The sequence below is a fragment of the Lethenteron reissneri genome, chromosome 25, assembly GCF_015708825.2.
Source record: "Lethenteron reissneri isolate LAM-NWPU_2019-01 chromosome 25, ASM1570882v1, whole genome shotgun sequence".
In the NCBI taxonomy this organism is placed as follows: Eukaryota; Metazoa; Chordata; class Hyperoartia; order Petromyzontiformes; family Petromyzontidae; genus Lethenteron; species Lethenteron reissneri.
The window spans coordinates 549,163-574,031 of NC_083803.1; the positions used below are offsets into that span (position 1 = coordinate 549,163).

Below are 24,869 nucleotides of genomic sequence, written 5' to 3' on the forward strand. Positions count from 1 at the left end.
GGATATGAATGCAGGATTTCTCCAGCACTGGCATTATAGTGCAATCTTGCATGTTCAATTTCTCTTCCTGATAATCTGTCTACGCGTTTTTACATGCACGTTTTTGTTATCTCGTCTCCGCCTATCAATCTATTCTTTACACTCCTCCTGTGAGCTAACTTTTACTAACATTCCATTCCTGTCTCCTGCCTTGCCACATTATCTCAATGTTCCACTTTTCTCCATAACTTCCCATTCTTTATGCATTTTCTATGTCAAAATGTAATTTTCTTGCCAATTCCCTCTTCTCTGCCCATTATCTCCATGCTCCGTTTTTGCCATGCCATGCTGACCTCCCTTACCTTGTTGTAATTGGGCCAGGCCGTAAGGAGGAGGCAGTGGAGTGGTATAGGAGAGGCATCTCCCAGCTGGAGCAGGGAATCCGCATCTCCATCGAGGGGGAAGGTACGTTGAGCAATGTAAAGGTTGGGCTTTAGCCAGGAAGGGTACTCAAGACCAGTTCTAGGCCCCGAGGCTGCTTTAAAGACACCTGCTCTGCTCTTGACCTCGACCGTGGTCTCGGGGGTGTGGCCTGTGGTGTCCTTGGTCTGAGAACTTTGAGGACGTAGGTATTTCAAACTGGCCACGTGCACTTTCTCAAAGTGAACACTTTGGTAGTATTTTTAAATATTGACTGGTTGATAATGTGGGACCTTTCAGGCCAGTATCAAAATATAACAATAGTTTTTACCCTTTCTGACAATAAGACAGGTGTTAAGATGTTAAACACAGTTTTCAATTAGGCCATGAACAAGGCGGTCTCTGGTGTGGACCAATCAGTTTCAAAGACAATGCATACATTACCAGAGCATGTTTTTGTTTGCATGTTCACTACAAGTATATGTGGTTAATGCAGACATGATTCCTTGCAAAAGATTTATGTTTGTTGTTTTAACACCTGTTTCATCGCCAGAAAGAGTAAAATATATTCTTATATGGTTGATATGATTGAATCTGTCACCTTTTTGTGCAAAGCAAAGCGCTCGCAGTGGATTTTGTAAGCCATGGTTTTCAGCTCCTAAAAGGGACGCAGAATATATTGTGAATAAAATATGTTGCGTCTTAATTTCATATAACCTTCAGGTATTGCATATTTTGTAATCGAGCAGTATCCATGTATAGTTTAATATAAGCATAGCTGGCTAAAACTAAGGGTGTGTGTTTGACCAAAGGAAGGCAAAGATAAGGAATTACCAACGAAAAAACATTTCACAATGATGATCTTGTCTCAGGATACCACTTTTCCCTGTGAATAGCCACAACAATATCAACTCATCCAGAGGTAATTAAAATCCCTGAAGGTGATAATTTGTATACAACAATCGAGTCCCATTCCAGAAGAGAGCGTGGTTCAACTTGGCACCTCTTGTCACGCATATGTATTCCTTCTACTCTGCATTTTTAATGTATTCATATGACAAAACATATATTTGTATTGTTTAAATGTCATAGCATCTGAAGATGCTGCACAATAACATTTAGATAGACTGTACTACATTCTAGACAGAAAGTGGCATAGTTATGTTCTTGCCCATCAACCGTGACTCAGAAAAAAATGTCATTGTATTGTACTTATGATCTTTCTATTTACCTGGCTTCCTGCGACCATATTCATAAGACAGGTAACATTTTAACTTGCATTCTCTGATAAGAAGCATTACCTTTGTCACTTAGAGATGCTAGCGGATTGATTTATAAGACACGGACAAAACTCCGCGTGGCCGCTCGCTCGTGCTAGAATCGGTGTGCCACGTGCACATTGCTCAACAAAGGGCACCGCAGGGCCCTTTGATGCTGGCTCTGAGCCTTCCACAAAGCTGATGTTTCATACGAGGCGAGGACAGTTCCGCCGCAGCACAGTACACTCAGCATTCATTTATCCATTCTGGGAAGAAGGCCTCCCCAAAGATGTCATCACCTCTCACGATTTTGCAAAGCAATAATCCACCTACAGTAGGGACTCCACGCGAGTTGATTTTGTCACTCCATCTCTGCTAAAGGAACGATCGCTGTTCACTAAAAACGCCACCCTCTACCATTTGATTCTCTGCAGTAAATACATATTCTAAGATGATGCCGAGGATGATGAAATTGCAGGTCTCCAGAATCCTTGCTGTTGTAGAAATAACACAGAACTATATTCGTGGATCTTGAAATACCGTATTCCGCTGTCTTATGACCAATTATTTGAGGACACATATTAACATGCACTGATGTACAGTGTACGGTAATGAATGTGCAGCGCAGGGTGACGTAATCTCAGGTCTGTGGAACCCCTTGGGAGTGATGTGGGGGAGGGCTGTGTGCGCTGCCGTGGCCAGGGCGGTAGTGGCTCCCAAGCCTTTGGCTTCAGTCCGCTTGCCTTGGGTCTCTGAAGACATAAATCTGCCCTGGGGGGTCGCCACGGGGTTTTTTGTGGCTGTCTCAGCTGGGAAGGCTGCAGCTCAATTAATAATTTTTACAGAATTGTACGACAATCAGTAATTTGCATGAATTTGTTAGTGTCCGTTACTTTTAGATGATTTGTTTCAAGATGTTCACAGCGCCTGCCTACCCCAGTAGTAATTATTTTCCGTAATTTGAACAATCTGGATGTTAACGTTTTCCATAGCTTTCTAGCTCATTTATTATTTATTTTGCTTCCATTATTTACGCGTTGTTGCTTTTGACGTTTAAATGTTTTGATCTGCATCACACGCAATTTAAGTGTCTATTCACGGAATTTGACATTTTTGCCTTTGCGATTTGATGTTTTTTGCTTTTGTTTGCGTCTGTAACCACTGTGACTGGTTAAGAGCTCATTGAGACTTCCACTCTCAATGAGCTCTTAACCAGTCACAGTGGTTCTGCCCGGACGGAGCTGACCTGGTAGGTCAGAGGTCATAGCACTGGGCGACCGCCACTGAGATCCTCGCTTCAAATCTACGCAACCACTTTAGATTCAATTCCTGATTTGTCTTTAATGCCGGCAGCTTTCCCCTCTGGGCTGCACGTTTGGCAAGGGTGGGGGGGGCGCTCTTGCCCTGTCGAGTCTTTGGGGCTGCGAGTTTGAAACCATATGCACAGCCTCTCCCGGCCCCAGGTGTTGCCATGCCGAGTTAATTATGAGCAAATGAATTACTTTAATGGGTAATACATAATTCATTTCCGCAGCCAATGAGAATTTCCAGGCAAGACCCCGTGTGTTGCGGCTGCCCTGTTTGCCCCCAGGCGAGGTGGCAGCTGCTTCAACATCCCATGCTGCCGTGCCACGTTTTAATGAGAAAAGTACATCCGCTCTACCCACAGATAATAACTAAATCAACTTTATCTTCCACATCTCCAAGTACAAATTTAATATTCAGCCTGTTGTTCTTCGAGGCTTATGTTTACCGTTATCCATCCCCTAAAACTGACTCCGCTGATGCGACACCTCAGGTGGAAACTCGTACATTTGTTCGCTTGAACAAGGGCTTCTAGAAGGCCATTAATCTAATAGCCGATGTTGTATTGTGTGGATACAATATGGAGCATAGCATAGTACAACAAACAGAGTTAGGGCATGTTGATTCAGAGATGTATTTATTATATTACTCAGAATTCTCCTATAACAGCGAGTGTTTTTTTAATGTTGTCTTTGGCGCCGACACGACCTCATGTTAAAAGGGTGCATATTACAAATAGATGCGGAACATACACACGTTGTGTCACGCCACCATATGTGGTCTAAACAAAGTGTTATATTGCTCTCCGATGTGTTTTCAGGTTTTACCGCATATTTTTCTGCACCGTGACCTTTTCATGTTGCACCGCGCATTGTTCAGTGCAATCTGATAAGACAACACAGCAGCAGAGGCCTTGGAGTATACCTGTGGCTAAGCGCCCGTTATCAATGAGAAAGCTTTTCATGGGGCGCGCAATCCATGTGGGGATCAGCTAGTCTGTGATGCTTCACAGAATATATCCCCAAATCTCAGCTGTCTCATCACAGATAAGGTTATTGGTATTTATTTCCTTTGGGGTAAAATCCCCTTGCTGTTGGGTGTGACACAAGTGTCACATCAGCCTTATTATAGTATTTAGTTTATAGTATTTAGTGTGGGGCACACTTTAATGAAACATACCCTAGTTAACATTGACTCATGGTGATGAACACCTGAAGCGTTGTGGAAACATCACTAGTGAGACAAAGACGGCCGGGCGTGGTCAGGGCCGGATTAAGGCGTGGGGACTTTGGGGCTGCAGCCCAGGGGCCTCCGCCAGCTGGAGGGGGCCTCCAGAGATGAAGTGAAAAGTTATTTCACTTGTGAATGCTGAATTTTATTTGTTGTTAGCCTTGTAAAAATAAGTTAGATTTTTCTTTAACTTTGTTTTCCTTTTGAAAATTTTACTGGGGGCCTCACAGTACCTGTAGCCCAGGGGCCTACAAAATCTTAATCTGGCCCTGGTTGTGGTGTTGGCCACCCACCCCCTCGTGAGCCATGCCGGCCTTCATATGCGTTCGCTAACAGCACTTGTCCCAAAAATCCGTGAAAGGCTACACGGAGGATCTTTGTCATTTTTGTTGTTGTCTTCGTGTGCACGTATGAAGATGTGTAAATATTGCGATCACCGTGTGCGAGCGCAGGAGAGCAGATAGACAGAGCGCGGCGTTTGCAGGCGAAAATGAAAACGAACCTGGTGATGGCAAAAGACCGCCTGGAACTTCTCGGTGAGCACCGCATTCCACCACCACCACCTCACTGGCGCACCATCGTGTGCCAGCTACTGCACCGTAACCAATGTGAGCATTTTGAAGCCAGATGGGGCACATTGTTTCCTACATCGAAGACCTGAGGGGAAAATGGACGGAATTATTTAAAATGCAAATCAGAATAAAAAAGGGGCTTTATGTTGTCAATGATGTAGTTGTGTAGAGAACGGGATAAAATGGCAGAAACGAATAACTGCGACGAGGAATTTAATTGTAATTGACATAACATCGAGACCACAATTTCTGTTATAATTTAGTAAGCTACACATGAAATTAGCCTTTTATAGGTAAACGTTATGAGTAAGCAGAGGCGGTGCCTTAGTAAACTTTGACATTCACCTTAATGCATATTCATTCAACACGCAGAGTGAAAAACACTAGAAGAATATTTTCCCTGAAACCTTCAGCATAGGTATTCCCTGATGCCTATTCATGAAAAAAATCTTTCATAAATGTGATTTAAAAAAACCTATACATACAGTGTCAGAGGCTGAGATAATAGGGACCTGCACTGTATAAAGTAACACCTCTTGAAGCTGGACTGAAGGAAACCAGAATTGGAGGTAAGCCAGTAAGCTACCGGAATAAATAGAATTGATAAAAGTAAAACACAACATTCTCACTGGATCACAGTGCACTAATGAAGCTGGAATTTGGTGAACCTGTGTTGCCCTTTGACATCTCGGGTAATCCATGTGCTCTGTCAGTGCTCTTTCTCTCTCTGTTAGCACTCTCTCTCTCTGTTAGCCATGGCCAGGAATACAACTCAGGCCACCAGGCGCATTAACCACTGCACGACTTAGCATGATACACACCTTACTGTGCGTGCGTGCGTGCTCTCTCCGTATGGTGCTGCGTAGAGGTGGGAAGCCTGCCCAGACGCAGGGATCCGCTCACCCACAAGAGCCAGTCCCTGCCACGCTGGGGCCCCGGGAATTCTAGCAGTCCTCGGACCCACGCGCATCATCACCACTGCGTCCAGCCTACCGGCAGCAACCACCAGCGCCACAGGAGCGCCGGAGGGGGTCTCAACCTGACCGGCCTACCGCGGCCTGTTGGGTCCTCTTTCCCACTCTCCCTTCCCTCCGGGGCTACCTCATCGGCAGCAGCGGCGGCAGCAGCAGCAGCAGCGGCGACAGTGAATCCACTGCCCAGGCAGGGCTCGCCACCCAGCCCCGCATCTGGGCTGTACCGCCAACTGAGCCAGCCAGCCCTTTCAGCCACCACCAAGGTAAGAGCTCTGAACTCTGAACCACCTGGCCACCACCGTAAATTAATGTACTGAATGCATGCAGCTGCAGCTTTCGTAGAATGATCTACAACATAGACATTGGCTGCTGCTCTCATCGCATTAATGCAAGCGGCTGACACAATTAGTTCCCCTTTTTTATATATAAAAAAAAAAAAATCATATAAATAAAAAATAATCAACCCGCATATGCTTAATAACAGAAATCTGACTTATTGTTGAAAATGAATATTACGGTTTCTATCACTATCCACTCTTGGTGATGTTGCTCCACAGCACCATCTTACGTGTGACACGCTACTCCAGTGCTGCAGATGGGTATCTACGTGTGTTCGCATAGAACTCTATACACGGGTGTCTGTAAGCAGCCCTGGGCATGTAATTAAGTATCCATCTCCACATGCCTCGTCGTTGTGGGCAGTGGCATAGCATCATTAGGGAGCTTTTGTGACCGGACCCCAAGAGTGAACAAATACAAATTACAGAGCTGCTCACGATAAAGATGATAAACTACGTAATTATATCATATTTTTAATCGGCGACTGCTCATAAGTGTAAGTGAACGACTGTGTGGTAGCCCCTGGTAAACGTGCGTGTGTGTGTGTGTGAGAGATTGTGAAAGACTGCTGCTGTTGCTCCTTGGTTCTTTCGGTAAAGTCACGTAAAAATAAAATCAAATAATAATAGAATACGACGTTTCGGTTGCAACACAAGCAGCCATCATCAGGTAAGAATGACGGATAAAACACAGACACGGAAACAGCATAGGCAGACACACATGCAGAGACACACCGAGCGAGACACACACCAAGACAAAGAAAACTGTTGCTGCTGTTGGGCCAACTCCTACCACCTGCTGTGAAGCGGTTATGCTAAAGAATCCTAGAGCAGACAGGCAGACCTTCCTCCAGCATGCACTTGAGTCGGTTTCCACTGCCCAGTGTAGGGGACGTGGTGCCGTGCGTAGCCAACCATGCTAATGGCAGTTGCGGAGGAAGGACAACAAACGCAACACAAAAAGCAGTTCTAAAGAAATTAGTTTTCAATATCGATTATTTAAAAGTGCATAGCTCAAGGGGCTTGCGAATATCGAAAGGAAGAGCATTCCGGGCGACCGCAGAAGCGCATCCAAAAAGCGCGCGATGCAGTGACCGTCTTTGTTCGATGGCCAGCCAAATGCCGCTGCAAGGATGGATCTGAGTTCGCGTGATGGTTTATGCTCCCTGACGAGATCAGCGAGCTATTGCGGTTCGTTTGTGGTACCCACTGATCGGCCACCACTGTTTGTGGGTCTTGCTGTGTGCGTGCACCACCGTGTTTGTGGTAAGCGCTTTGATTGTAATGAGTGCGACCTCATGATGTATTGGTTTGGCAACCAGAAGTCTGGACCCCCTCATCACTGCTGTGCCCGACTTTGCACGTGGAGAGTGGCGGCGGTTAGAGCGCTTCGCCATGAACCCGGCGACCCGAGTTGGATTCCCGCTCACGGCCAACACCAGTGACGATTATCTGAACCGGTCCTGGGCCTCCTCTAGGTCGACTCAGCTCAAAATGAGTACCTGGTGGTTTGTGCAATTATCGCCACGAGGGAGACAAAGGCGACCAGGCGTGGTGCTGGCCACCCACCCCCTCGTGTGCTCTGCTGGCCTTCATAGGTGCTGCTCACTAATAGCACTTGCCCCTGCAGTTTGTTGAGGTGACACGGGGGGTCTTTGTGCACGTGCAGGCTGCTGGGGTGAAGGGTTCGTCTCGGCCCAGCAGCCGGGGCAGCACGCCACTCTCTTCCCCCTCGCGCAAAATGGAACTCAAGAACCTGCGCAACGTGGACAGCAAACTGGCCAGCCTCATCCTCAATGAGATCGTGGACAGGTCTGCGAAATAACGAGCCATGCATCGGCGCTCTGCGTCGAGTCCTGTGTGTGTCGAATCTTCCCAGGACTTTAAAAGTCCCAGTTTGTAGCAGTTGTGAAACAATACGCCATTCAAAATAATGTTTTTGATGTTAATAGGTTTTACCCTTTTTTCTGGCAACAAAACAGGTGTTAAGATGTTAAAACACCAAACTGAATTTTTTTACAAGGAATGATGTCTGCATTAACCACAATACTTGTGGTCAGAATGCAAACAAAAAACATACTCTGATAATATCTGCATTGTGTTTGAAACTGATTGGTCCACACCAGAGACAGCTTTCTTTCGAGCCTCGTCTCAAACGGTGTTGGCGTCCTCTGGTCTAACACCGTTTGAGGCTAGGTTAGAAAGAAAGCTGTCTCTGGTGTGGACCAATCAGTTTCAAACACAATGCATATATTATCAGAGTATGTTTTTGTTTGCATTCTGACCACAAGCATTGTGGTTAGTGCAGACATGATTCCTTGTAAAAGGTTTCAGTTTGGTGTTTTAACATCTTAACACCTGTTTTGTTGCCATAAAAAAGGGGAAACCCTATTCTCATATTTTGGTACTGGCAAAGGAGGTCCCATGATGTATTTGGATGTAACTCTCCACTCTTCCAGTAATGTGAAACATTCTTATGCCAGTAATATGTCTAAGCTGCTTATATATATATGTGTATAGATATACAGTAACTGCTCCTTATTCGTGAGGGATGCGTTCCGGAGATGCTCGTGAATAGCAAATTTTGCTGATAATAATATTGCCCTAAATATATACATACACTTTTAAATACATAAAAAATATCTCATAACTTTCTCTCATCACTTTCTTTCTCATCACTTTATCTCGCATCGCATTCTCTCTCATCCCTTTATCTCGTCACTTTTCTTTCTCTCCATCTCTCGATGCATTAGTCGTGTAGAGCTCCAGATGCGATTCACAGATAACAAGTTGGTGAACAACGAGGGCATCCTGTACACATCAGAGGTGGCCGGCTCTCGTCGAGCGCTGCGTGTCTCGTGCCATGTGCATCATCAGCGCTGCGTGTCTCGTGCCGTGTGCATCATCAGTGCTGCGTGTCTCGTGCCGTGTGCATCATCAGTACTGCGTGTCTCGTGCCGTGTGCAACATCAGTGCTGCGTGTCTCGTGCCGTGTGCAACATCAGTGCTGCGTGTCTCGTGCCGTGTGCAGCATCAGTGCTGCGTGTCTCGTGCCGTGTGCAACATCAGTGCTGCGTGTCTCGTGCCGTGTGCAACATCAGTGCTGCGTGTCTCGTGCCGTGTGCAACATCAGTGCTGCGTGTCTCGTGCCGTGTGCATCATCAGTGCTGCGTGTCTCGTGCCGTGTGCAACATCAGTGCTGCGTGTCTCGTGCCGTGTGCAACATCAGTGCTGCGTGTCTCGTGCCGTGTGCAACATCAGTGCTGCGTGTCTCGTGCCGTGTGCAACATCAGTGCTGCGTGTCTCGTGCCGTGTGCAACATCAGTGCTGCGTGTCTCGTGCCGTGTGCATCATCAGTGCTGCGTGTCTCGTGCCGTGTGCAACATCAGTGCTGCGTGTCTCGTGCCGTGTGCAACATCAGTGCTGCGTGTCTCGTGCCGTGTGCAACATCAGTGCTGCGTGTCTCGTGCCGTGTGCAACATCAGTGCTGCGTGTCTCGTGCCGTGTGCATCATCAGTGCTGCGTGTCTCGTGCCGTGTGCAGCATCAGTGCTGCGTGTCTCGTGCCGTGTGCAGCATCAGTGCTGCGTGTCTCGTGCCGTGTGCAGCATCAGTGCTGCGTGTTTCGTGCCGTGTGCAGCATCAGTGCTGCGTGTCTCGTGCCGTGTGCAACATCAGTGCTGCGTGTCTCGTGCCGTGTGCAACATCAGTGCTGCGTGTCTCGTGCCGTGTGCAACATCAGTGCTGCGTGTCTCGTGCCGTGTGCAACATCAGTGCTGCGTGTCTCGTGCCGTGTGCAACATCAGTGCTGCGTGTCTCGTGCCGTGTGCATCATCAGCGCTGGGTGTCTCTGTGCTGCAGTGTCCTCTCGGTGCAGTGGGACGACATCGCGGGGCAGGAGCTGGCCAAGCAGGCTCTGCAAGAGATCGTCATCCTGCCCTCGCTACGGCCAGAGGTGCGCTCACCTCGTCCGTCGCTTGCTGCTCATATATACGAAGACAACGCGCTGACCATGACAACACCGTGTTGCAGTGTATATATGCAAGCGCCCTTGCAGTGCAATGAACTTACAATCACTGATGCTCCCAATCCGGAAGAACTCATTGGGCCAAATTCACATGCGGCTATGACCACACCACTCTCTCACACACCGTGCCGACCTTCATAGGTGCTTGCTAACAGCACTGGCCCCAACAGCCCGTGTAGATTACACGGGGGATCTTTGTACAATAGTACGTGTAGGCATTCATGAATATAAACTTGTGTGTTAATGTGCATGGTGAGTGCATGCACGCACAACACGTTGGACGTTTAGCGTATTGCGTAGGTGTAATTGTGAATGTACGCATATGCAGCGTGCGCTGTCTTTGGATGTTGTGCACGCACCCTCGTGCGCGTGTTTCAGCTCTTCACAGGGCTCCGCGCACCGGCCAAAGGCCTCCTGCTCTTTGGCCCGCCAGGAAACGGCAAGACGATGCTGGTGAGCCGTGTCGCATCCACACCGCTCTCAGGTGTTGTGCTTCTTTCTTCAGGACATCACGTCAGAGCTCTATTCTTGCGGAACTCACTCTTGGGGTGCACTGTTTTTTCCTCAGGCAAAAGCTGTGGCCAGCGAGTCGAGCGCCACCTTCTTCAATATAAGCGCGGCCAGTCTCACCTCCAAATATGTGAGTCACCGCTAAAAAAACGACTTCCCAAGCACCTGGCAACTTTGCTCAATTCTACAAATGTGTTAACTCTCACCTGTGGACATCTTTGATGGCACTGTTGGTTTGTTGCTGACCATTTAAGCTTTTCTGGGCCATGCACATTCCACATTTCTATGGTCAGGACCATTTTCTCAGTAGGATGAACCCTGGTGCCTTCTAAAAAAAGTGTAACTTTTTAGCATGATATGATGTTTACTTTATGTTATACTCTTGAATGAATATATTGTGTAGTCCAACACATTACGTTTTTCTTGTATATTACATTTTCATTAAATATGCACACTGGGAAGTGAGCTTTTAGATCTTCTATGGTTTTTTCGGTAAAGTCACATTGATAGAAAAAATAACAATAAAATAATAAAAAAAGTGAATAAAAATATCACGACGTTTCGATCGCAACACAAGCGGTCGTCATCAGGAACAGGGAGGTTAGCCTCTGAGGGCAAGCTGTTGATAAAGGTTTAGAGATGGGCGGGGCAGCTAATGTTAATATAGGAGAGGGCTCCGACACCGGCAGCTTTTGGAATTAGTGATGAATCATTTCGCGTGATTTTTAACCTGGAATTGATCATCGATTCAGAGATAGATACAGTAATGGTGAGGCAAGCCCACACATTGTGAGTGGCAAAGAATGATTGACCATCGTATCTTATCCTCCTCCTTGAGCTCTCCAATGTCCTGCTGTACAAATATCACTCTTTCAGTGCAGGGCCATATTCTCGTTGTCTCCTCATGCGTGTCCAGGTGGGAGAGGGCGAGAAGCTGGTGCGAGCCTTGTTTTCTGTGGCGAGGGAGCTGCAGCCTTCGATCATATTCATAGGTCCCGCACCCCTGATCCATGACAATACTGCAGCACACATCACATGCCACGTTATACTGCACAGTTTCCACCCCATTCTGCATCCTCACCACTCACTCACCACGTAGAATGATCCCTCTTTCATTTTGTTCAACTGGCTCGGTGCCTGAGCAAGAAATCATCACGGCGAATGCCATCGATGCCACCATATCCCATCAACGTTTCCTTCCTTTTGTCGCAAAGTCGAAACCCGGGATGCGAATGACATGCGTTCGTTACGATTCGTTATTCGTCATTGTGCGTTGCCATGATTGTATATGCCCAGTTGTCCCGTGGCCCAGTCCAACCCTCTAGATTTCCTGAGATTTTATTTGGCAATGGCTTGCGTTCGTACGTGTATGCTTATATATGTGTATTTCTATTGGCATGTGCGTGCAACCACGCAGATGAGGTGGACAGTGTACTGTGTGAGCGGCGGGAGGGCGAGCATGAGGCGAGCCGGCGTCTCAAGACGGAGTTCCTTGTGGAGTTTGATGGGGTATGGCTTCCGGCATGAAATCAGCACCCACATGCTCATCCGGCTGGCTGCCAGTGGCACAGCGTTGACTCAAATTGGAAGGACGTGAATTCAAACTCCCACTTGGGGGTCAACACAGCTTGTCATCTCCCTGGGGTCAGTACAATAATCATTGAGGTGGCTGCATGGCTCACAGATCAGAGTGCTGAGCTGGCACTGTTGATTTCTCAGGTGTAGCGAGGTGATGGTCTCAGCCCAGTCACCAATGACCACGCACAACCCCCCCCCCCCCCATCATATTGACTCTGGATCTGCACTTAACCGAAAGAAAAGAAATAACTTTATCGGTACTGAGGCTCTCACAAGGCTATGCGGGAGGGCGTGTGGCATAGTTTGGCGTTAGCTATTGTAGAGTGCGGTCGTGTCACTAGAGTTCTTTGCGGTGAGTACGACGTCTTTGAAAACAACGGCGCTATGCCTCTCTAAATAAAATTAACGCTGAACCGCTTGCACATTCCGATATTCAGCGGTGAACGGGACCCACCCTGCAACTTACAGTCGTCTTGGAACGGGAAATGGTTAATTCGAGTAAAATTCCAGCTCTGAAAATAATATATATCAGTCAATTTGACTATCATGCGAAGAACATGTATCCTATGTGGTGGTTGTCACAGTTGTTATTTTTTGTTTTTAGGTGCAGTCTTCTGGGGAAGACCGCGTGCTGGTCATGGGAGCTACAAACCGGCCCCAAGAGCTGGATGAGGCTGTGCTCCGGTACGTGGTGGCCGTGGTGGTGGAGTGGCTCAGTGGAGCGATGTCAATGCGTCGAGCGCAGCCTGCTGAGATTGTGGGTTTAAAATGTGGGTTTTAGCCATTTGCGATTATTCCGGGTTCTCAAGAATATCAAGTTAACGGTCTCAGCCTGGTCGTTAGCAAAATCCGTGACTATTTTAAATGAGATTTTCAAATAGCAAATTGATACTTTGAGGACTAAAGCCAGGAGTGAAAGTGCAACATGCTTGGTAGGGCGCTGGAGAGATTGGCCAGTGCTTGAAGGGGTTGTGGGAAGCGAGGTTACGTGACGGGTATTGCCTGTGTCCTGTGTCCCATGGCTCTTCCTTGGATAGCCGCTTCTCCAAGAGGATCTACGTCTCCTTGCCCGAGGAGGAGGTACCCACGGCTATCGCAGTCTCTCTGTCCTTCTCTGGCTCCCTTACAGTCTCAATTTGATGTCTCATTTCACTCATCATGCATATTCTATTTTCCCCTACCTCCACAATCATTTTGCTCTTAATGTATCACTGTCTTCGATGTTTGCTGAGCTTTGGACTTCAGTATCCTGGGCTCTGTTTTTCCGTCGGCTGTATGAACTTGTTGACTACTCCCACGTGTGAACACATGCACGGTAACTGGGCGTCGCCTGTTTAAAGCTCTGATGGAACATCTTTTCCTGTTTTTGGCACTGTTAAACGTGTTAGTGTGTGTACACTGTGGTGTACATAAGCCACGTGAATTTTGCAGATCCTTTATCCGTTAAAGTATTTGGTTCGTGTACTATAATAGCGTGTTTCAGAACGAATTAACTCACTGCTATGAGTATCTGTGATTACAGTTGTCTATTAAGAACATTGAGAGCAAGCCACAATAGTGATAGGGATGTCATCGGAATGAAATCAGAGACATAAAATTGTCCTGGTGCTCGTCCCTGTTCGCAGATCTGGGCCAGCAGCAGAAATTCCAAATTCCTACATCAGAGGGCAGTCCATCCACAGGATGAGCGTTGTTCAGTTCTCACAGCGGTAACAATTTAATCAGCCTCAGAAAGGATGGTGACCTGAATTGACTCCTGGAAGTGTCACCGAGTCTTGGAGATATTATTTTTTATTGAAGGAGGGTCACGCTTGAGTCGTGTGGGAGGGAACCAAAGCCCACGCGTGGAGAAGGAGACTTCGCGCGAAACCGCGCACGGATTCTTGAGAGTGTCCTTCTCGTGCCGCCCGCGGCAATCGCGGCGCGTTCCCTCCTCGCGTGTCGACGCCTCGCGATCTCCACTCACAATTCGTGCAACGCGACCCGCGCTCGACGCTGCGCCCATTTGCCACGCCGCTCGCCTAACCCGGTGGTTCTCAACCCCATTTGGCTACTGTATGTACCCCTCTTGTTGAATTTTGTTTCAACTGAGTACCCACTTGGCTGACCCGAACTTGGTCTTGAGAAATAAATGTATGAAAAATTAACGTCAATATTTTAACCAATTGTCAATTTTGTGAGGTATCCTAACTAGTTAAGTAACTGCAAGTGAATAAAAAAACGAATTCAACGGACGCTCTCGCTGGTTACTCTTGAAAATGGCATTGCTTACGATCAATGAGTTTAGAAAGGTATTTTATAGTCATTCTACTAGGTTACCATATGAATTTAAATGTTATCGTAGTTATTTTATATTGGCAGATTCATGCATGATTTTTCACCATTGACTCTCACGTATGATATAAAATTTCACACATTTAATAAATCACCTCACGTAGCCCCTGGGACATTGCCACGTACCCCCAGGGGTCCGCGTACCCCCGAGTGAGAATCGCTGCTCTAACACGTGCCGCTGTGACAGACGCGCCTCAAGCTGCTCACGCGCCTGCTGGGGAAGCACGGCAACCCGCTCAGCCACGCGGACCGGGCACACCTGGCTCGGTGAGGGGAGCGGTGAGGGGAGTGGTGAGGGGAGCGGTGAGGGGAGGGGTGAAGGGAGCGGTGAGGGGAGCGGTGAGTGGAGCGGTGAGGGGAGCGGTGAGGGGAGCGGTGAGGGGAGCGGTGAGGGGAGCGGTGAGGGGAGGGGTGAGGAGAGGCGGTGAGGGGAGCGGTGAGGGGAGCGGTGAGGGGAGCGGTGAGGGGAGCGGTGAGGGGAGCGGTGAGGGGAGCGGTGAGGGGAGCGGTGAGGGGAGCGGTGAGGGGAGCGGTGAGGGGAGCGGTGAGGGGAGCGGTGAGTGGAGCGGTGAGGGGAGCGGTGAGGGGAGCGGTGAGGGGAGCGGTGAGTGGAGCGGTGAGGGGAGCGGTGAGGGGAGCGGTGAGGGGAGCGGTGAGTGGAGCGGTGAGTGGAGCGGGAGTGGAGCGGTGAGGGAGCGGTGAGGGGAGCGGTGAGTGGAGCGGTGAGTGGAGCGGTGAGTGGAGCGGTGAGGGGAGCGGTGAGGGGAGCGGTGAGTGGAGCGGTGAGGGGAGCGGTGAGGGGAGCGGTGAGTGGAGCGGTGAGTGGAGCGGTGAGTGGAGCGGTGAGTGGAGCGGTGAGGGGAGCGGTGAGGGGAGCGGTGAGGGGAGCGGTGAGGGGAGCGGTGAGGGGAGCGGTGAGTGGAGCGGTGAGTGGAGCGGTGAGGGGAGCGGTGAGGGGAGCGGTGAGGGGAGCGGTGAGGGGAGCGGTGAGGGGAGCGGTGAGGGGAGCGGTGAGGGGAGCGGTGAGGGAGCGGTGAGGGGAGCGGTGAGGGGAGCGGTGAGGGGAGCGGTGAGGGGAGCGGTGAGGGGAGCGGTGAGTGGAGCGGTGAGGGGAGCGGTGAGGGGAGCGGTGAGGGGAGCGGTGAGTGGAGCGGTGAGTGGAGCGGTGAGGGGAGCGGTGAGGGGAGCGGTGAGTGGAGCGGTGAGTGGAGCGGTGAGGGGAGCGGTGAGTGGAGCGGTGAGGGGAGCGGTGAGGGAAGCGGTGGGGGAGCGGTGAGTGGAGCGGTGAGGGGAGCGGTGAGGGGAGCAGTGAGCAGAGCAATATCTCTCTCCCCTTTCTCTCAAAATGACTCACCAGCTAGGGTTGCCACCTCCGACGTCCCAAAATACCGGGGATATTCTCACGGGGAAGGGCAAATATCTCACAATACTGGGAGAGCGCAGAATGACTTTATCTGCAAAGGCATTTTCTTGAGCGGTGCTTGTTACGCCAATGGCAAAAAATAACGTTTTAAAGTCCCGGAAAGACTTACAGATTCCCCAGTATGATAGCAAGAAAACCAGGACGAGTTGCAACCCTACCCTCAGCCCGTCACGCCCATACAGGGCACAAACAAACCGAGTTGCGTTCCCAGCCATGCGCATCAGCACACATGGTATCTGAATCTGTATTGGGCCTCACCTGAAATGACTACTTAGTCATAATTAGTCGTGTTAAGTGCTCGCTCACATTACTTGCCCCTACAGTGTAGAAGGATAAATCTTGGAAAATACATTATTTTGTAAGGGGTAGAGATGAAATGAGGAGGCTTTCACCAGCAGTTGATAGATGATGGCTGCTAATAATGATGATGGTGGTATGTGCATTTCCCTGTGTATATGTATTGCGTGTATTGTGTGCTTTGTGAATGCACACGTTCGTGTCTGCAGCATCACAGAAGGATACTCTGGGAGTGACCTCACAGCGCTTGCTAAAGACGCAGCCTTGGGCCCCATTCGTGGTAAGAAATCCATTTGAATGATGTAACCAAAATAGAGTTCATGGTACTGCACACGAGAATACTGAATAGGCTCTTTTGTGGTACCTAGTGTTTGCCAGCACCATGTGCTGATATATTTTAATCTATAAAGCAATGTGCGTATGTTTGTGCATGTGGAGAGTGATGGTGCAGTGGTTTTTTGCACTGCACTATGAAATTGGTGACCTGAATTCAATTCCTAGCCACAGCCAACATCAACGACGAGTAATATCTGAACCAGTTCTGGGCCTCCTTGAGGTGAACTTGGCCTTAAATGAGTAACTTGGTGTGATGCAAAAACATCAACATTGGGGAGACAAAAGCAGTCGGGGGCATTGCTTTCCTGGCTCTATCAGGCCCTCATTATACAGCACTTGCCCTAACAGTCTACGTTGGCTATACAGGGGATCTTTGTCTCTTGTGCACGTGGATATGACTGCACACACATATGAATATGGCTGTGCATGATGCGCATACTCGCCGTTGTTGCATGCCCGCGTTTGTTTTTGAAATCTACCCCTGCAGAACTGGACCCAGAGCAGGTGAAAAACATGTCAGCAAATGAGGTATGCTCATAATGCGCACTACTCCCTACTCTACTGCGTTGCCAACTATACCCAGTCCACTGTTGTAGTGATCTATCCAGCGATCTGGGAAAACCCACTGCTGAAACATTACTTTCTCTACAGGGCGCTTTACTCGCGATGACCCCTTTCCTAGTTCCGAGATGTCTGCAAGTTGCAGGGTGAGGGTCCCGTTCACCTCTGAATCTTGGAACACGCAAGCAGCTCGGTGCTAATTTTATTTAGAGCGGCGTAGTATCGCCGATGTTTTTAAAGTTGTTGTCCTCACCGCAGAGAACTGTAGCGACACGACCGCAGTCTATGATAGCAGGCGTCAAACTGTGCCACACGCCCTGCCGCGTGGCCTTGTGGGAGCCTCAGTACCGATAAAGTCGTTTTATTTTATTTTTTCTTCTGGTTTCGTTTTGATGTACGTGTACATCATCGCGACGGAATCGTAAGAAAAACTGATGACCTACACTGTGTTCGTCATCAGTACATGTACGTCATCGGAAGGGGAAAGGGTTGAGAGGTCGTCATGTCACATATGATTTGCCTCCAGATCTTGTCCCTTGGCCACTGACTTCTGGGCGCCACTCCAAGTAGATGGCCTTCATGCTTGAGACCTATACTCTCTTACAAAAATTTCACAGGGTGTGAATAAGGCCCACAACCAAACCACTGCCATCAATTTAGTTTTAGGGTCGCTCATAATAAGGCTTCAGTGTCCAGCCTCAAGACCTACCACTCTGAAAGTGACAATACCAAGATCCTAACAACCCTGCATTATTCACATTCTTCATGCTCATGCCACACAATGACATGCGCGCTCTGTTACTATGAGAGAGGTAAAGGTACAAGTCCTGCAGCAGGTCAATTTAACACTGACAACTAATGGTACATTCATCAATGTGTACAGTACAATTCGCTGTCAGTACTACATTGCTCTGCTGTTGTCATATTGTTTTAATAACCGGATAATAATGTGTGTCTATCAATGTAGTGATTTCAAATTATGGCACGAAGGGTTACATTTTTTCTCCCCCATCATTCGTGAATTTTGTTGAAGTTATCGTGTAACATCAACGGTTCATAATGATTGTGCGTGCCTAGGTGAGAAACATCCGAACATCAGACTTTGAAGACTCGCTTAAGAAGATCAAGCGCAGTGTGAACATAGTCACTCTGGAAGGCTACATGAAGTGGAACAGCGATTACGGAGACACGGCCGCTGTGGCCTGATTGCTCGTGATGCCACACGAGGCAATGCACAGAGCGAAGGTGTTCGCGTTTGTGCTGTGTAGCTCTCTGACGGATTTTCAGGTTTCACCGCCTTTTATTCCGCGTGATCTTCGACTCTGGCTATGTCTGATGAAGCTACCAGCACATGGAGCGAAACGTCAGACATCGTTGCAGAACAACACGCGATACGACCCGAAAACGCAAAGCTAAGGCAGTACGCAACTCACAGAGCATTACATGACGATACCATGCCTGAGCATGACCTCACATCACACCTCATACCACAGTAAAACATTCCATGGTAGGGACCACTTTATACACTCACGTTACGAATATTTACCTAGCCAGGCTTGCCAGGTTGTGGAGAAGGAAATATCATGTAAGTGCTGTTAAAAATAACTTAACGAAAATATAAAAATAATCTACTCTGGCTACGACTAACTTTGTTTGATATGTAGTGTAGTTTTTGATACTTTTAGGGTATGATGAACATTTTGCCATTGTTCTATTGAGCAAGCAGATGCTCTGACTTTTATCAGCTGAGACTATACATCTGGCAACAGACAAATTAAACTATAGATAAAAAAAACATTTTTAAGAGCTTCGAATTCAAATAGAAATAGTTACAAAAATATTAATCAAATGTGTAATGAAAATCTACTCATGCTGTCAATGTAGACCGGGCAATGTCAACATTTTAAATATTTGCCAGATACAGTACAACTTCTTGAAGCCTGACTAATTTGAAGGAGAGCCTTTCCTGCTACCGGGGTTGTCAAGCCCACTGCAAATAACACATAGTTTGTAACGTTCAAGTCCTCTGCTTGTAATTAAGACCCAACTCTTTTAATTAACATATATTGAGTGAATAACTGATTAGTCGATATTTACAATGTAATTTTTATTGTTGAATGACGCTTACAGAATCACTCCTTGTAGAGTTTAATCAGTCACCATCAACGTGAAGCCGATGTGGAAGACTGGCGATTAATCCCAAGAAACGGCGGTTGATTCTTAATGAGCTTGAAGAGGTGTTTTTGTTTGTTGTAAATATGTGTAAAGTAAAAAATATAACAACGCGAAGGAGAGAGCGAGAGAAACCCCAAGCAAAGCACGTGAATTATCGAGGCATCCGAGAGCACGCGCTACCGAAGATTCTCTATAATGTATTTAGCCTTCGAATTGCTCGTGCGCACCCATTGTATTTACTGCTTTGCAATGGCTGGCGATAGCATGTTACACTTCCCAATCTAAATAAGCGCATGTAGAATTGACCACGTAAGATTAGCACACATGCCTTAACCGACTGTTCGCTAATTAACCTGCGATCAAACGGTGTTCCGGTCTAAGTTTTACGTTGCATTTTTACAATATTTTTCTCGGTACCCTCTCTGGCTTACCCCGAATTGCGGCCTACCTGAGTCCAGCTTCATGAGGTTTTACTGTATTTAAAGGTTCCTTACTACAAGGTGCGTTTTCCAACTTTGTCAGTCAAACCGGCAACTCTTTTTCCTGCTCTGAAGGGCTGGTCCAAAACAATTAGTTTACTATATTTTTTGTGGAATAAGATCAGTGTTAATTTAAGAATGTGGTTACTCCATATGTCATTCCTCGTGCTTGTACACTGCTCACAATGCAGTCCCATATTTTTATTGGCGTTTCGTTTTGCGAAGTTGTGTTTTCATTGCAGTAGCGGTATGTACTGAGGTTTAAAAACATCTTATCTAAAAGATAGGCAGCTCAATTTCAGGATTCATGCAACCTGTGGCCTGGTGTCCTCTTAGCAGATGGTATCTGTGGGACATATCCAGATATTTAAACGAGGGCATTTTGCTCTGGTAATTTCAGTGTCAGACACATTTTTTGCAATTTCCAACTTTAAATGTACCAGTTTGTTAATGTTACCTAAGCACAACAATCTTTTTGCTTGTAACTAAGTTTCAAGAGGTCAGGTTCAATGGCTATACAATGGGAACATCCATGGTTCGATCCTAGCGAATCAGAAACATGGGTATTATTATTATATATAAAGAGACAAACATTTTGGTGAGTGAACAGAGGGTGGAGACATTGATTTTAAATACTTTTCTGATGTTCTTAGAAACTTAAGACAATTAAAATGTCATTCACGAAGCCTCTTCAATATACCAAAATGGCAAATGCACTTATCAAACTGCTTTCGAGGTTTGATATGTTGTTTTTTAAACTGTGTTCTTTTGAGTCTCACGAGCAAACACAATTGAATCCTTTAAATGAACATTACTGACAACGCAATCGTGGGTGATTACATACTCAGCAGTGAGGCACTCAATCTTAAGTCTGCATTCCATGAATATCGACGTAAGGGCTCACCCCAACACGTGGTTACGTACGTTTCATACAGTTACAGACAACAGCGGGCAGCACTTTCAATCCAGCAGTGCATTTTTTGGCATGGATAATTTCTTCCGTTCCCAAGCTAATGTGCATATCTTGTGGTTAAAACGTTCCTCAGCAAACACATCAATATATTAATTTGATCAACATGGCTGTGAAATGACCACGCGCGATGCAATGTAGCACGGGATATGCTGCTTGGCATCATTGACGATCACTTCGTATCACGGCAGTCTTCCTGATAACCAGTGCCTAATCAATGGCAATATAATCACACTGGGTACATTATCCCACACTGACTTATATTGCTCTTCGTTAATTCATGCTGTCCCTGTGATTTTCTACACAGCTACTGGTTTCTCTTTTTATTGTTTGCAAAGTGTCACAATTCCATACCTGCCAACCCGTTATCAGTGCCTACCTTATTACAGACCAATTCAGATCTTATGTATCTACTTTAATCCTACAAAGTCCCATCACAAGGGAGAAACACAAACACATAGATTTTTGTTGTTGCCCTATTTAAATTGGCTGTACACCGTATGGACCTGAACAACAATACGGTTAAACCATATGGGTTGACACGGTATGAATTTCACTCAACTTTTCTACAGCGTTCAGTTAAGAAAAAAGCTCCCTCCCCCCCCGATTCATGTACAGATTGGTTTCGCACTACTTCTGGAATGGAGCCAAATGATGGAATATGCTAGAAGAGCGATTCCTCAAACAATGCACGTCGAGTTTTTGGCTACAATCCGCAAGGTGGAAAGGGCGTCACGCGCCATTCGTACCGGACCCGGCCGCCTGCCGTGGGAGTGCCGCGTAGCTGGCTCGCCCTGCTGACGACGGTCTGAGCTGGCCAATGACATCACAATGAGGTGGAATGACAAGAGTCTAAACATTTGTATGATTTGGGGCCAAAGTGTCACCCTGCTTTAATGAACAGTGCGATGGCATTCATCACTGGTGGCTCCGAGCCTTTGGTATAAATTTAACATTGTCATAGTTTGGGACAATTTTTTGTATACATTGGATTCCCACTGTTGACTTCTCTCAAAGCTGTACGACGTACTTTTTTGTTGACCCTGAAGGGATGATGGTTTGAGTTCATCGCGAAGTAGGATTTCAACTTGCAACATTCTCATTGTGAGTAAATCTCTCTTAACTATAACGCCAATCGCGATGTTGTAAGACTGTAATGTCTACTTCTGTCTTACAATGTCCCGTTCGGATATACATTTGCATAGCATAGCAAATCAATGCATTACTGTGTTGAGACATATCTCGTGATATGATTTGCTGGATGAAGGAACTCCAGTGGCATACAACCTCTACTTGTAACATCTCTGAGCATCGCATGCTGGTATCACGTGATGGCTTCACACAGAAGTCCGAGTAGCCATCCCTACAACCAAACAACCTCAGGCAGAACATTTGGTAGCTCATGGAACAGCTGCTCTTGACGTGCGATGAGGAGGGCAATTGCCAAAGGTGGTGGGTAAAAATGTGTAATTTAATACATAAACATGATTTTAAATACGTAAATGTAAATTGTGTACTTGGAAAATTAAATATCCACAAATGAGAGAACGCGAAGTTATCACTCTCGCTGAGCACGTGGCTGCCTGACACAACGAAGGGCACAGGGTGACCTATTGCGTCAGTCCAGCCACGTGCTCCTTGAGTCTGATTTTGGATGGGGCCTCGCTATCAACCCACCATCGCCAATGGCGATCGGCTCCTTAAAAGGGGGACTCTCTTGGGTACACTGACTGCAGCCATATTTCTGGATACCATCCTTTGCGATGTTCGTATTCTTGTTTAACGTGTCTGTGAAATAGGAGACTAACAGATATCGCTCCATTTGGTTGACAAGCACATTACATGGTAATGTGTACTTTTGTTATTGAGATGGAAACAGTAAATACTTTCATTAACCATGTTATATTGTGTACATTATGCTCTCCACCGGCTCACCTCGCAGCAAACTTGTAGGGAGCTAGCGTGGGATGTCTATTTTAAAGTGGACCATTTACAGTTATAATATTTATGGTATTGCATATATACTTTTGGCCCTTTTAGTACACATTAAAGGTTTATATAAATATGCACGCATAATTCATTACAATGTGTAATTGTAACCAGTGATTAGCACACTTGCACAGTTTACTGGTTTTCTAAGAGTTTGGCTGAACATACCATAGTAGTACATCATCTGTGAGGCCTTGGCCTTTTCTAATGAGATGTATCACTCTTTATCGGCGATCTTACAGTTCAGTATGTTTGAAACACTTATTTACTTTTTAAACTTGTTTTTTGGACTTCATGACCTACAATCGAAAATTATCAGGAGCCGTTTGCTGAAGTATTTTTATATTTATAATGTGCAAAGCTATTCAAGCTCTGGCACATTCTGTGGGATTTTTGACACTGCAATATATGCATATGAAATACTGGTTTTGACATCACTTTCTACAGAACCACTGATGGTGCTCACACTCCTGGAGTAAGCACGCTTGTCTTAAACAATTACAGTTACGTTGCTGATGTAACACCTCCTTTCTTTGCAGTACCACTCCAACTGCAGTCGCTCATATTTTCGAGTCACTGATGATTTTAACAAGACTCGCCTGTATGTATGATTGCCACCTTTTCCACCGAACCCTGGACTTATTTCTCAGTCAGCCTACGGTGCACAATATCGGTACCAAATCCCGGTAAAATCAATTCCTGCCACCAGAACAAAGATGACAATTCCTGGACTGTCAATTCTTGGACTGCCACCTATCCAGGTCAAACCCAGAGAGGTGGCAACCCTACCTGGATGGCAACTGGGCCATTCCCACTATGAGACTTTCAGAGTAGCCATCGCCAGCTGCATGCATTAGTAAGACAAAAATTAACAGCTCTTAAATTGACCACATTTGCCCTAAAACTATTGGTAGGTGTTTCACAGCTGACATTCTAACAAAAATCTAGCTCAAGTTTAGGTTCGGTATTTGGAGTGGTTGCGTTAAAGCAATACAACGCAGTAGACACTGGGTATATGCACATTCCTTGGAAGGCCATGTGTGCTTATATACAAAGTGTGCTTGTATCAGAAGTTCATCTTTGCATTCCCCTGCACCCCCCCCACCACCAGTGTAATATAACGATACATTGCTTGTATGAGAACTCTGCTTATACAAAGCTTTTACAGTATATGACGGCAATCATTAAAACGCTATTCTAGGGGCAGAGGGGCCCGAAGCTACTGTATCCACAATGCATGAATATTCACAATATCATTGTGCAACTCAGGGGCTGTACGATCAGCCAAACGTGCATACAATTCTGAAAGCCGTGCATTTCATAACCATGTCGGTCTAACGCAGCAGTGGCCAATACGTGGATCGCAATCCACTAGTTGATAGCAACATATTCTTTGTGGATCTCGGGGACAAATGAGAACACTGATATAACAACAATTCTCAGTGTGTGTGTGTTGAACTTCTTTCGCACCGTACGTAGCCAACCGTGCTACTCGCAGGTGGGGATAACACAAATTGTAGCTGATAAATAAAAATCCCCAAATACGACTTCACGTAAAAAATATGACTACGAATAGGCGGCGCTCGTTCCTTATGTTAATGGTATATTATTATAGGGTTAAATCCAGGTAATTGTTGGTCGTGATTTGTGGTGGATGACGGAGTCTATCGAGATGCGGCGCTTGGTGGATTCATCTTCTTGGTTCTTTCGGTAAAGTCACGTAGAAGGGAAGTAATAAAATAATAAAAATATTATGTTTTATTTTTATTATTTTATTACTTCCCTTCTACGTGACTTTACCGAAAGAACCAAGAAGATGAATCCCTGCAGTCACGAAAGCTTTAAATCGAAAAAGCTTGGTGGATTGTCCACCAATTCTCTGAAGGAACATTGTCAACTGTACTTATCATTGCAGCAGTTTCTAAAAAGAAAAAAAAACAAAAGCGACATAACCATAGTCAAATACACTTGAGTATGTCCCTCTTCAAAAAGAGACCCATTAGTTACAGCAGTATTACTCGGTAGAATTTCTGACATCAAATAACGAAAACTTAAATTCCTCAGAAAATCGTAGAATGGGCCAGTTCCTCATCAGCACAGCCGACATCGGTGAC

At 46.5% G+C, this 24,869-nt stretch overlaps 1 protein-coding gene across 8 annotated transcripts in view; it reads left to right on the top strand.

Moving 5' to 3' along the window:
• The window catches only part of LOC133346961 (spastin-like), a 31,405-nt gene extending 6,927 nt beyond the window's left edge, over window positions 1–24,478 (top strand). Inside the window, exons 2-18 of one of the 8 annotated variants that reach the window (XR_009755674.1) lie at window positions 361–444; window positions 4,646–4,729; window positions 5,632–6,002; window positions 7,747–7,889; window positions 9,938–10,031; window positions 10,482–10,556; window positions 10,672–10,743; window positions 11,530–11,605; window positions 12,031–12,122; window positions 12,796–12,875; window positions 13,229–13,271; window positions 14,713–14,792; window positions 16,455–16,525; window positions 17,069–17,109; window positions 18,220–21,602; window positions 21,816–21,870; window positions 23,295–24,478. Coding sequence is in view for 2 of the 8 variants with exons in the window: in XM_061558807.1 (XP_061414791.1) it covers window positions 361–444; window positions 4,646–4,729; window positions 5,632–6,002; window positions 7,747–7,889; window positions 9,938–10,031; window positions 10,482–10,556; window positions 10,672–10,743; window positions 11,530–11,605; window positions 12,031–12,122; window positions 12,796–12,875; window positions 13,229–13,271; window positions 14,713–14,792; window positions 16,455–16,525; window positions 17,069–17,109; window positions 18,220–18,348 (1,535 nt within the window). In the remaining 6 variants the exon portion in view is untranslated. Of the gene's footprint in view, window positions 1–360; window positions 445–4,645; window positions 4,730–5,631; window positions 6,003–7,746; window positions 7,890–9,937; window positions 10,032–10,481; window positions 10,557–10,671; window positions 10,744–11,529; window positions 11,606–12,030; window positions 12,123–12,795; window positions 12,876–13,228; window positions 13,272–14,712; window positions 14,793–16,454; window positions 16,526–17,068; window positions 17,110–18,219 lie in introns of all 8 variants that reach the window. The other 7 variants (XR_009755676.1, XR_009755673.1, XR_009755671.1 and 4 more) reach the window with 7 other exon arrangements.
• Window positions 24,479–24,869: the final 391 nt, after the last annotated feature.